The sequence below is a fragment of the Symsagittifera roscoffensis genome, chromosome 2 (genome assembly GCF_963678635.1).
Source record: "Symsagittifera roscoffensis chromosome 2, txSymRosc1.1, whole genome shotgun sequence".
Classification (NCBI taxonomy): Eukaryota; Metazoa; Xenacoelomorpha; order Acoela; family Convolutidae; genus Symsagittifera; species Symsagittifera roscoffensis.
Genome location: NC_087063.1, coordinates 15,452,137 through 15,464,768, shown reverse-complemented (window position 1 = coordinate 15,464,768; position 12,632 = coordinate 15,452,137). Strand labels below are relative to the sequence as shown.

The window sequence follows — 12,632 nt, the reverse complement described above, 5'->3', positions numbered from 1 at the left end:
CCAGAACAGTATAATTGTTATGGTAAAAAGTGATTTTATCGAGCCAGCATTGTTAAATTTTGAACAAGTATCTGTATCTGTAATTTTCTAAACACGACCAATATTTGCATGATAGCCGATTTTAACTTCATATTGATAGATACTTATTCACTAACATTGTTGTCAAAAAATGGACAAAAACTGAATCTGTCGTACAGCAAATACTCATTAACGATAGACTCTTATGGTTAAAAAATGAACAAATTTTACAGCCAATACTCATTATTATTCGGTTTTTTCTCTAGTCATTAAAAAATACAAATTATCTACCAACCCAGTCAAGGCGCGCCAAGTTTTTTTCAGTTTTTTCAATTGAAAGCTGGTTTGTCTTTTTGCTCGAATAAGCAACGTTGCTTGACCTCGATAAATTTTTATTTTTTTTTCGGAAAACAGAGAGTTGAGTTGTTTTTCTGATGATGCCACTATTGTAGCAAAGTCATCAGAAGACATGGGGAAAAATAGACTATGAAAAAACCTGGAAAATTTCTTTGTACCAATTCCATAATCAGTTCAGTGTCCTTTTTAAATACATCATTACGAGTCCAACTGTGCACTGGAAAGGCGCAAAATTTCTTGTCTGCAGGTCACTGGAATTCATAAAACATGTCTCAAAACATGTTCCAAAATATCAGTGGAATCCACTTACAAATGTTTCGTGGATTCTGCGCACAAATACCTGTAACGTAATTTTTGTGGGTATATTAGTTTCATCGCAGATTTCTAACAAAAGAATGTAACCAGTTGTTCCAGATTTCTCAAATATACGCGGATTTGGCAAAGATAAACGGCTGGCCACTTAATCAACAAAATCAAAAACAAATTTGTTCTCCATCTGTCTCAGCTAGCAGTAGAGCTAAATGTGACCAATTTGAATTTGTTTTCTGAATTCAATTTGATTTGTTTTTTTTTTTAGATTTTATAATACATACGGCACTGGCACGATATTAACTTTAGTTAAAATGAAATTTTCAGATTTTCTCTGAAGCGACTTTTGTTTCCCCGTATTTCGGGAGCGTAAAGCCATAATGTATAATGGTGGTAAACCCCTCCAATTTTAATGACCTTTTTTGCCATAAAATAAACGTATCATAGCTGAATATTCGATAAACTTATTAAAACTGCTCCTACTATACAACATACAAGCAAAAATATACAACTAAACTTCGTCCTATCTTTGACATTGGCCTGAAATATCCATTGTAGACCATCCCACAAAAGTTTCTCTATCTTAGAAGTTTTCATAAGATTTGTAAAAAAAATCCGCTACCCTACAACTGTCTTATATGAAAAATTCTAAGATATCAAAAAAATCGGCAAAATTTAGCTAACTGTGTGTTTGCAAAAACCTTAATAACAATTGGATACAAACTTTCAAAGTTTTTTTTTCAAATTTGCGCATGTAAAGAGTTTATGTGGTTATACTGTATGAATTTCACACTGTGGTTATAATGTTTAAAATTTTCTAATTATACGTAATTGGCCCTTCAAAATTATTTTGCAGACAAAAAATCAACTTCGATGAATCAAGTCATGTAGCTGCGTAAGTGCTGTATGTCTGGTTCATGAGTATATTAACAAATTTTCCAATCACCAGCAAAAAACTAACTCTCAAAAATTAGTTAGTTTTTCGGCATTTTCTAGTAACAAAACGAGTCGTTGGCCTGCAAAATTCCATTGTACTCTGGGACATCGGAGAACTTTTAAACTATTTGAAAGGAATTTACCGGATCAAGTATTAGGAACTCTTAATTTGTAGGCGTGAAATAGCCAGGCTTGGTCAATTTTTTTTATATAATCAATCCTTTAATCGTTTTTCTTCTTTTTTAAAAAAAAAATACTACATGTTTTTGAAATTGAAAACAACTAAAGAGACTTTATAGGGCAAACTATTACAATTGATTGATTGATCAAATGATTTTATCAATTATTCAAAATAAAAAAGATGGCTCACTCGAAAGTAACCGAACTCAATTGCCATGGCAATAAATCGATAACGGAAAAGAGGAATTTTTTTATCATTTTGAAGACAATTGTGGCTCACTCGTAACTGACCAAACTCAATTGCCATGGCAATAAATCGATAACAAAAAAAGATTTTTTTTTCACATTCTCAAGACAATTGTGGCTCACTCGGAATTAATCTAACTCAATTGCCATGGCAACAAATCGATAACAAAAAGAAAAAAATTTTTTTTCCACTCTCAAAACAATTGTGGCTCACTCGGAATTAATCCAACTCAATTGCCATGGCAACAAATCGATAACAGAAAAGAGGAAAATTTTTTTCTCATTTTGAAGACAATTGTGGCTCACTCGTAACTGACCAAACTCAATTGCCATGGCAATAAATCGATAACAAAAAAAGATTTTTTTTTCTCATTCTCAAGAAAATTGTGGCTCACTCGGAATTAACTTATCTCAATTGCCATGGCAACAAATCGATAACAGAAAGAAAAAAATTTTTTTTCCACTCTCAAAACAATTGTGGCTCACTCGGAATTAATCCAACTCAATTGCCATGGCAACAAATCGATAACAGAAAAGAGGAAAATTTTTTTCTCATTTTGAAGACAATTGTGGCTCACTCGTAACTGACCAAACTCAATTGCTATAGATACAAATCGATAACAAAAAAAAAGATTTTTTTTTCACATTTTCAGGACCATTGTGGCTCACTCGTAACTAACCCAACTCAATTGCCATGGCAACAAATCGATAACAAAAAAAAGAGTTTTTTTCTCATTCTCAAGACAATTGTGGCTCACTCGGAATTAAGGAATTAACCTAACTCAATTGCCATGGCAACAAATCGATAACAGAAAAAGGAAATATTTCCCACTCTCAAAACAATTGTGGCTCACTCGGAATTAATCCAAATCAATTGCCATGGCAACAAATCGATAACAGAAAAGAGGAAATTTTTTTTTCTCATTTTGAAGACAATTGTGGCTCACTCGTAACTGACCAAACTCAATTGCTATAGATACAAATCGATAACAAAAAAAGGATTTTTTTTCACATTTTCAGGACCATTGTGGCTCACTCGTAACTAACCCAACTCAATTGCCATGGCAACAAATCGATAACAAAAAAAAGAGTTTTTTTTCTCATTCTCAAGACAATTGTGGCTCACTCGGAATTAAGGAATTAACCTAACTCAATTGCCATGGCAACAAATCGATAACAGAAAAAGGAAATATTTCCCACTCTCAAAACAATTGTGGCTCACTCGGAATTAATGCAACTCAATTGCCGTGGCAACAAATCGATAACAGAAAAGAGGAAATTTTTTTTCTCATTTTGAAGACAATTGTGGCTCACTCGTAACTGACCAAACTCAATTGCCATGGCAACAAATCGATAACAAAAAAAGAGTTTTTTTTTCTCATTCTCAAGACAATTGTGGCTCACTCGGAATTAAGGAATTAACCTAACTCAATTGCCATGGCAACAAATCGATAACAGAGAAAGGAAATATTTCCCACTCTCAAAACAATTGTGGCTCACTCGGAAATAATGCAAATCAATTGCCATGGCAACAAATCGATAAAGGAAAAAAAATTATTTTTCTTATTCTCAAGGAAATTGTGCGGTTTCTATGCTCATGTTGATCGCTTTTTTTTTTAAATAAATGGCTGTTTAAACGATCGGCTATTACTGATATGTTTTCATTTTCCTACCATTTGGTGCCAGTGAAGTCTTTTTTTTATAATCTGGATCGGTGCGAAGGCAGAAAGCTATTATCAAGATTTATATTGAGTTAAAATTTTCAATGAGAGCGATAGATTGCCTCGAAACTAGTCCATTACTCAAGTCGTTTCCACTGGGAAATTAGACATGAATTAAAGATGTGTCATGTCGTTAACGACCAAATCTAATTCTTTTGCATGTTTCCACAAGTTAGCAATCATAAGCTAAAATGTGTTGACATATGTAGCATCGACTCAATAGATAGGATTGACTAACCATAATATCACAAAAAAATTTATGATTGACAAATATGACTGTTTGTTGAGCTCGAAATGATAATAAAGAGGAAGTATCAAGTTAACATCCTACCGCCAAACCAGTTTAGGGGGAGGATGTTAACTTGGCTTCAGATCAAAATGATGCTATTTTCCGACCAATCAGAATTGAGAATACAAATAAAAATTTGTTCAAACGGCAAAGTGGCAAGTAAACATTTGACCGCTTATTTAACCGATTGCGCCATGAGTTTCAATGAGCAGAGTCTCCCTTGTTTGACAAATATTGAACTTTGTATACACACATTTAAAACTCTTGGCATATTAAATCGACAACAGAAACGCCCTAGTTTCAAAAAGACTATAAACTCGACAAAATATAAAAAAACTCCGGATAAATATGCCTGGAAAGGCCAAACAATCTCGCCAAATGGTTGCATATAATTTATCTTTGGAGCATACGAACACGAAATAGGCAAACTTTCCTTCAAACTGGCATATCAAAAACAAGTATTGTGAATGCCTTTGCTTGTCTTAGAGAAATTTGTGCTCGTTACTTACAAAAACACCCAATTCGACTTGGCGGGCCGGGTATTTTTGTCCAGATCGACGAAAGTTGCTGCTCTGACAAGCCAAAAAATCGCCGTGAAAGGGCGCCCGAATAAAAAGTTTGGGTATTTGGCATTGTGGACACGAGCTTCGGGCCTTCGGTTGGATTTATGGAGATTGTGAGCCACCGATACGCCGAAACTTTGTTGCCCATAGTTCAATCGGTCGTCGAACAGGGCGCAATTGTTCATTCTGACGAATGACGTGCATACGGGGCATTGCATAGGAAGGGATATACCCACAAGACCGCCAATCATTCGATTAGTTTTGTGGAAAGAGAAACCGGTATCCATACTAAAAATGTTGAATCGTATTGGGATACCAAAAAACCTTTGATAAAAAAAAATGATCGGACGTCATCGGGCTATTTTGCACTGGTATCTTTAAGAATATATGTGTCAAAATTGGTTCTATCGGCTCAATAACTGTTTCGATAAAATTTGCCTTCATATCAATAAATTTTTTCCAGTAAATTCTTAATTTTGTCAGTTAGAGTTTTAATTTTGATGAATTCTAATGTCAACCCGTACTGAGAAAATTCTTTAATTCTGTCAAGAAATACTTAATTTCTGATCTCAATTTCTGGTCAGGCATTCTTTGCAAAATGTTTAAATAAAGCATGGATTTTCTATAATACTTTATTTCTAATCCAATTTCTGGTCAGAAATTTTCAAAATCTAGGCTATTTCTAATCAGAAAAAGCTTTTTTCTAATCTAATTTCTGTTCAGAAGTTTTCTTAATCTGGGCTATTTCTAATCAGAAAAAGCTTTTTTTCTAATCTAATTTCTGTTCAGAAATTTTCTTAATCTGGGCTATTTCTAATCAGGAAAAACTTTTTTCTAATTTAGTTTCTGTTCAGAAATTTTCTTAATCTGGGCTATTTCTAAGCAGAAAATCCTTTTTTCTTATCCAATTTAAGGTCAATAACTTTCTAAATCTATGCTCTAGAACAGAATAAAAAACGCTTAAATAGGTTAAATTGCATCAATTGTCTTGATTAGAAACAAAAAATTTCATCGTTGGTTTTGTGTAATAGAGTTGCGCTAATTTAAAGTCGCGTCCAGTTTCTTTCTTTGCCAAATCCAAACTCTGCCAAACCCACACTCTGCCAAACCCAAACTTTGATCGATCTTTATTTGTTTCTCATACCAACAGCGTACAGCACATCCACTAAACAGTTGCTCACTACCCGTTTAGCCATCAGCCGAATGTTTCCTGATTTCTAAATGTGCGTTTCACCTTTATGCGATATATGACCTGAAACCCAGATTTAATTAGTTCAATTTCATTCAACACAACACGACAATGACTCAGAATTCCGTCAACTTAGACCTTTTTAAGCACTGGGAATCCAATAACAGTCCCAACGAAAACCACGCAATATGAGGCCATTAGGCCAACTTATCAAAGGCAAAAATTTTTAAGCGGAAAAAATGTAAAGAAAAAAAAAGAAACAGCTGAAAAAAAATTATTGCCATGAAAAACTACAAGGTTTTTTGGTTTCATTCAGAGTAGGAGCATAAGAAATATGTTTAAACTGAACGACTCAATTACTCAAATTTAAATCACTAAGCGATAACAGACAAGCCGAAATCATTTGAAAAGAAAAATTTTGAATCGAAAATTTGTGTTAACACAAATTTGGTTTTTTATTTAAAGTTTCACATTTGAAAAAGCGGGATTAAAGAAGGTGTGTTATCTAGGCCTCACTTAGAGATTTTAGCCAATCAAAATCGATTAGCTTACACGCAGTGCTAGAAACTTTATAGCTGAAATGACGGGGTGGTCGATTTTTATATGATCCAAAAAGTGAGATAATAACTTAAACTTCAATTCATTATGCAACTGAAAATGAACCTGAAAGCACGTAAAGAGCAGCAAATGAAAACATAAGAGTCTTTCCGTAAAACTTTGATTCTCTGCGAAGCTCGATGCCAACTATTAAATGTTTCAGCGGAACAAAGTTCGAGTTTCTTCATCTGCCGAAAAAAGTTGAAGGGATAATAATTTGCCACTGGTCGTTTGGAATAATCTTTTGAAGTGGCACTTCCAGATTGCCTGTTTCGTCATTCAACAAAAATCTCATATCCCACATTAAAACGTCTTATAGAATGAGCTTATACTGGTACTATAGTTTCAAACTCCATATCCTTAGGAAAAGTAATATCACCAGTGAAACATTGCTCTGAATTTGAGCTCAAGGCAACAATACCTTGAAAATGTTCCATCAAAAATTGATAGTTAAAAAGTAGAAATGTGTCACGAGGAAATAATACAGCCCGATTACAAACATTTTGTCATTTTCTTCGAAAGTCGCGGCTTACTAACAATTTTTTTAATAAATGACATTTATAATTTGATCAACGAAAAAAACTACAACTAAAAAAAACTATCTAGGTTGTCATCAAAAAAACTTTTTGCGTTGTTTAAATTAAATTTTAATTGCTCTAAAATAAAAAAAAACTTTGCAAGAAAACCAAAAACAATTCATATACACCGATTGGAATTACTTTTTTTAGAACGACAAAGTTTTTTTCAATTGCTTAAATTTATCTATCTAAAAATGAGTAAATTTAATCATTGAAGACACAAAATTAAAAAAGAACGTATTGCAACATTTTGAGATGATAGGTTGTCCTCATTTTGTTTTTTTTTCTACATTTTTTCTATTTAGGAATCATTGGATTCTGCTCGACGACGATTTTTAAAGCTCATTTGTGCTGTTTTCAAAGCTTGACAAGAATCGGTAGATGAGCCGGTTGATAGTAACACATCAGGTTTGCATTGAAAAGTCATCAGTTACGGGTTTCAGACACAATACTGCACACTCTTATGTGTTGCATGACGCAATCTCGCATCTTTTTGGCAAGATTTTGCCATATAAATTTGTCGACCACAATTTTAAAAAAAAAGATAGACGTAAATTTGAGTAAAATTTCCAGCGAACGGGATTTAAATCGTAAATATAGCAATATTTCGAGGCAGTTTGGCTAGAACAATGAAACAACCTGTGTCGAGGTCCCCGATTTTAAAAAACGATGCGATCCAAAAATGGAAAATTTAGGCTGCCTTATTTTATCTTATAGTTTTTCAAAAACGGCGCGAATGAAAAAAAAAACAACCGATGCGATCCAAGAAAATGGCTCAAAATAGGAAAGTGGTGCGACCAAAAATTCCAAAACTTGACCGCCGGCACGACCGAGAACAAACAGCCACGACCATATCCCTGAGTCTTTTTGTTTGGTCGGCCTTAAGTCGAAGCACCAGTCTTTTCCTAAGTCGCTCCGCCCGTATTTTTTAGGTTGCGCTTTCAGTCTTTTTAAAAGTCGCGCCAAAGGTTACACTAAGTCTAGGTAATATCCTTTCACCTAACATTTATTAGCTTCGGAAACATATCGGACTTCAGAAAATAGTTTGAGTCGCGTCACGACTTAGAAAAAGATTTTGATGCGCAACCTAATGTTTTTAAGATCAGACTGGGGGCTCGACCTCAGAAAAAAAGACTGACGGTGTGACTTGAACACAGATTTTGGAGGCGCGACTCAAGAAAAATATGTGGGTGCAACTTAAGAAAGACTGACGGTGCGACTTGAGAAAAGATGGACCAAAAATCAGTAGGTTTCGACCGTATCAATCAAATTTTGGTTTGTTTCAACTTTCTCGACCAAATTTTGGCATTTTTGACTTTCTCAACTCAACAAAAAATGTGTTCGACTTTGTTGGACCTAGTTTACATATGTTTCTCGACCAAAATTCGACATGTTTCAACTTTCTCGACTTATGTCCGATATGTTCCTCGACTTTCTCGACCTATGTTTTGACTCTCTCGACCAAAATTGGGTATGTTTCGACTTTTTGCTCGACTTAAGATTGCTTTTGGACCGCGGAATTTCAGTCGCAAACCTGCACTTGCTCGAAGTCGAAACATAAGTCAAGCGCCTCCAGCCGGGGTCGTACAGTAAAGAAGACACGTTAAAATTGCAGGCATTTTTGTTGGTCATAGCAGAGGAGCTAGCAAACAATGTTCCGTGATGGTAGATAACTTGCTTGTAAAACGAATCGTACACAACGTCGGATGCCTCCACCAATGCTGAAAAAGCATCATGACTGATTCATGAGGGTGCTTGCAATAAATTAGTAATTGAAAACTAGTCCGTTTTCCGCTAATTTTCTATATTGTTCAAAAAAGCGTATAGAATGTATACGAACAAATATCGAAGCTAGAAAATTTCCAAAAAGCAAGTTTTCAGTTGTCCTAATAATATTTTTCTTTCAAATTATTTAATTAATTTTAGCTCGATCTTCATATGCTTAATTTTTGGTCCAAGGCTTTCTTTTTTTTGGGTAGGATGCAGGTTTGAATGGGACCTTTTTGCTGAAACTCTATTTTGCTTTTTATTCAATTCTTCCTTAGATTACCTCTCATTTTTTTCTTTGCCGTCAAGAACTAATTGCCTGACTAGTTTGCGTTTGGACTGTAAATTTTTTAGTTTTGCAACACCTGTCATTGTTTGCTAACTCCTGAAACATTTCAAAGCACTTAAGTAATTGTTAGTACAAATCAACTTTGCTTCATTGTGTCATCAGATGATTTAATTTTTCAAATTTCGAGTTTCAGGAAGGTCAATGAAGTATAGCAGTAAAACCCGCTTTCCAAGAAATCAGACCTGCAGAACAACGTGTCTTATGCAGCATATTCGAGTTGATTCAAATTGAGGATGTGTATTGATTGGTATCCTTTTTCTTAGATATGACTGAAAAGGATAATAGTGTAGGCAAGGAAAAGTATATGAAAAAATTAGCAAATTGTAATAACTAAGGTTATCAAACTCTTTTTTGATTTTTTTTGCTGTAAATGTATCGTGGATGCATGAAAAAGTATGATTTCTAACTCCAAAGGTTTCAGCAGCAAAAACATGAACCTAAATGTAATAAAAAAAAACGAAACAGTTTTTTTTCAACAGTTTTTGCTCATTGTTAAGAGTAGACTACTTTGTCTGTGATTATTTGAACCTCGCAAAAAATTGTTTCATTAAAATGCAATGAAAAGAGCTCTTTAGCAAATACCTGGATAATTTTTACACACTATTTTTTTATTAAGCAGTTTCTGGAATTAAACTTAGCTGAGTTTATTTTTTATGTCATTATGAACAGTAGGTGAATTGTTTTTTTATTCAAAAACATTAAAAGTTTCAATTTTATGTATAGTATAAAAAAAAAAACGATTTCATTTGACGGGAGAAAAAATTGCTGTAATTATCATAGTTGAGCACTGATCAACAAGGTGCCCCGAGAGATGAAAACAAATACAATTGTGTAAATTCCTTCAAATGAGCTTCAAAAAAATTTCAGTTTGTTTTTTTTTGTGAAAAACTCCATTACAAGTGAGTCAGATTTTTGAAAACCAAAACTTTATTCTTCAAAACAGCTAAAGCTCTGCGTCAAATAAGTTATGAATCAAGAAAAACTAACACAATCTAATTTTAGTTCATTTAAACATTAATGCAATTAATATAACATCAAAAAAGTTTTCGAACAACAATAACCGAAACTATTAGAAACAAATTACAATATTACCTAATGTATTACCTCATATTACCTTTATTAGGAAAAACTGGGTCCAACAAAACAAACAGTAAATATTGCAGTATTGAAAATAATACACAGACAAAAAACCATTGTCTTAATTGTTTATTTAACGACCCAATTCTAAATTGGAGCGTGCCATTTAAATTAAAGCCTCTTTTCACTAAATCAGATATTGACTGATTTACTCTTATTAGGACTATAAAATCTTGTTTTGAAAATCCACTCCTTTTTAAATACTTGTCCATATTTTCTCATTTTTTCATGCTCACTATTTTAAAAGGGCGGCGATTATTAACTTTTAACTTCCCTTTTAACTTTAACTTGAAACAAAATGGATAAATTTTTAGCAGACTTGCCGGCTGCACTGAAATTCTCCTTGATTTGATTAAGCAGAGATGCACCTGCAATATGATGCATCAGAGAGAGTAATATGAATTTTTAATCAGAAAAACTGAAGGCTGCGGTTTTAATCAAAGAGTACTAATAAGTTAAAGATATTTGATTTGAAAATATCAAATAAAAACTAGTTAAAAATTCCCTTATAAGAAAGGGAGAACAAAGGAGCAGGTGAAACTTGAATCATTAAAGATTGAATCAGCCGCCGGTTTATGCTTACGAGCAAAAGACTGGCCTGAAATTTTCAGTGTTTCTTTTTGCTCAGTAAGCAGCAAGTTAGATCTCTTCAGTCAGACCTTTTCAAAATAAACATCTTCTCTTTTCTGCCTTCACAATAAATTTAAACTAGCCTTTTTTCACAAATAAAATAGAGAATAAATTCTCATTTCAAGTTCGATAAAATTATAAATCGAGATACTCAAGATACCCACACCTGAGGAAGTCTGGACTACATGTACCAAAAGGACTACGGCAAGACGATACTGACGACCAAACCAGAAGTGCCGAAGTGGACACAATCAAGGGCGACCCAAGAATACTAATCAGCCATCGATCTTAGTAAGAAGATAAAATATTGATGAACAAAATAAGATTAACTCAACCTCCCCTCATAGGTAAATTTCTTTAAGCTGTTCGATTCGTTTATATAATCTAATAACCCAGTGCTTTGTATTTAACCAACTAATTAATTCGTAACTTTTCTAATTATTGTTTCTACTCTAACTTTTGTCAAGACAACTTGACGATCTAAGGTGAGACTTATAACTTAGGATAAAATTACTAAGCATTCAACCAGCAATGAGCGCTTAGTCAAACTGGTGCGACCGCAGCAGAGAACTACTCCTTAAGAAAATCTTTTTCCAACAAACTCGAAACAGCTTTCAAAATTCAAAAAAATATATTAAAATTAGGGTCTGTGAGTATTTGTCAGATTAGTTGCCAACATCAAAAAGCCAGAGACAATGGGTATCTTTCGATAGAAACACAATTTCATTGTCTTCTATTTGACAGATATTCCTAGTAGGGTTGTTGCGATAAGTATCCCCTGCGTTAACAGTCGCCCACGATATTCCTCCATCTCGAGGTCAATTAAACGGCTTTCTAACTGACATTAGCTCATGAACTTAACTTTTATATCTTATTATAATAATATATAAAATTTCTGAAAAAATCGTTCTCTGCCTAAGTCCGCTAGTAAGATATACCCGTTTTGTCCAATAATCCACTAAATTTATGCCGAAACTTCAGTTTACAGTTTTCATCCATAAAATTAATGAAATTCCGTATTAAACCAAAGTGCTCAAAAACTCATTAAATATCTTCATCTATTTTTTCGAGGGGGTTAAGTGGTCATATGTGCAATCTAAGAGAACCCTAAATTGTATGAAAAATTGAATTCTTCATCACATTTTCTCAAACCACCCACGCTTGTTGCTATTTATTCTAATCCTTCATCATTTCTCGAGACTTATCCTCAATTTTTCTTAAACTAATTTTAATTCTATCCACCTTAACGTAACTTAAACCTAAATCATCCATCAGTAAAGCTACCAATTACTGGAACTAAGGAACAAAATAACAAAAACCAAGAAGGAAGGAACTGATTTGGGTGTTTTTTAATAAATCATTGGTTTTTTATGACACAGTTTAAATATACACCTAAAAAACAATAAGAATACGCACTAAAATCAATCTTCAACGCTAACCACATAACACCAAACACCAATTTTTAGTTTCAGCACAAAAGTTTCAGGTTTCACAACAAAAACTAAGTCTAAAACACTGACACATCCACTTTATTTTGATAAACTAGGTTTCATATGATAGCCTAAGCACTAAAAAATTGATTTTTACCAGCCAAAATTTTTGGTTTCAGTCTAGGTTTCAGTTATAGGGTCAAACGTTTCAGTTAAAATAAGTATAGTTTCCGGTCACAATTTTAAGTTTCTGTAAACGGATTCGGGTAAAACAGCAAAAGTTGAACAAGTCAAACCCAAAATTGGAAACCATAAGTCAAAAACCTGGTCTTAAAT

General features: G+C 33.5%; 1 protein-coding gene across 1 annotated transcript; it reads left to right on the top strand.

Moving 5' to 3' along the window:
• The first annotated feature begins 3,894 nt into the window (after positions 1 to 3,894).
• On the top strand, positions 3,895 to 5,436 carry LOC134839711 (uncharacterized). Its single transcript, XM_063855333.1, has 4 exons — positions 3,895 to 3,938; positions 4,543 to 4,635; positions 4,840 to 4,923; positions 5,409 to 5,436. The coding sequence occupies exons 1-4, from the start codon at positions 3,895 to 3,897 to the stop codon at positions 5,434 to 5,436; spliced, it is 249 nt and encodes an 82-aa protein (XP_063711403.1).
• The last annotated feature ends 7,196 nt before the right edge of the window (positions 5,437 to 12,632 follow it).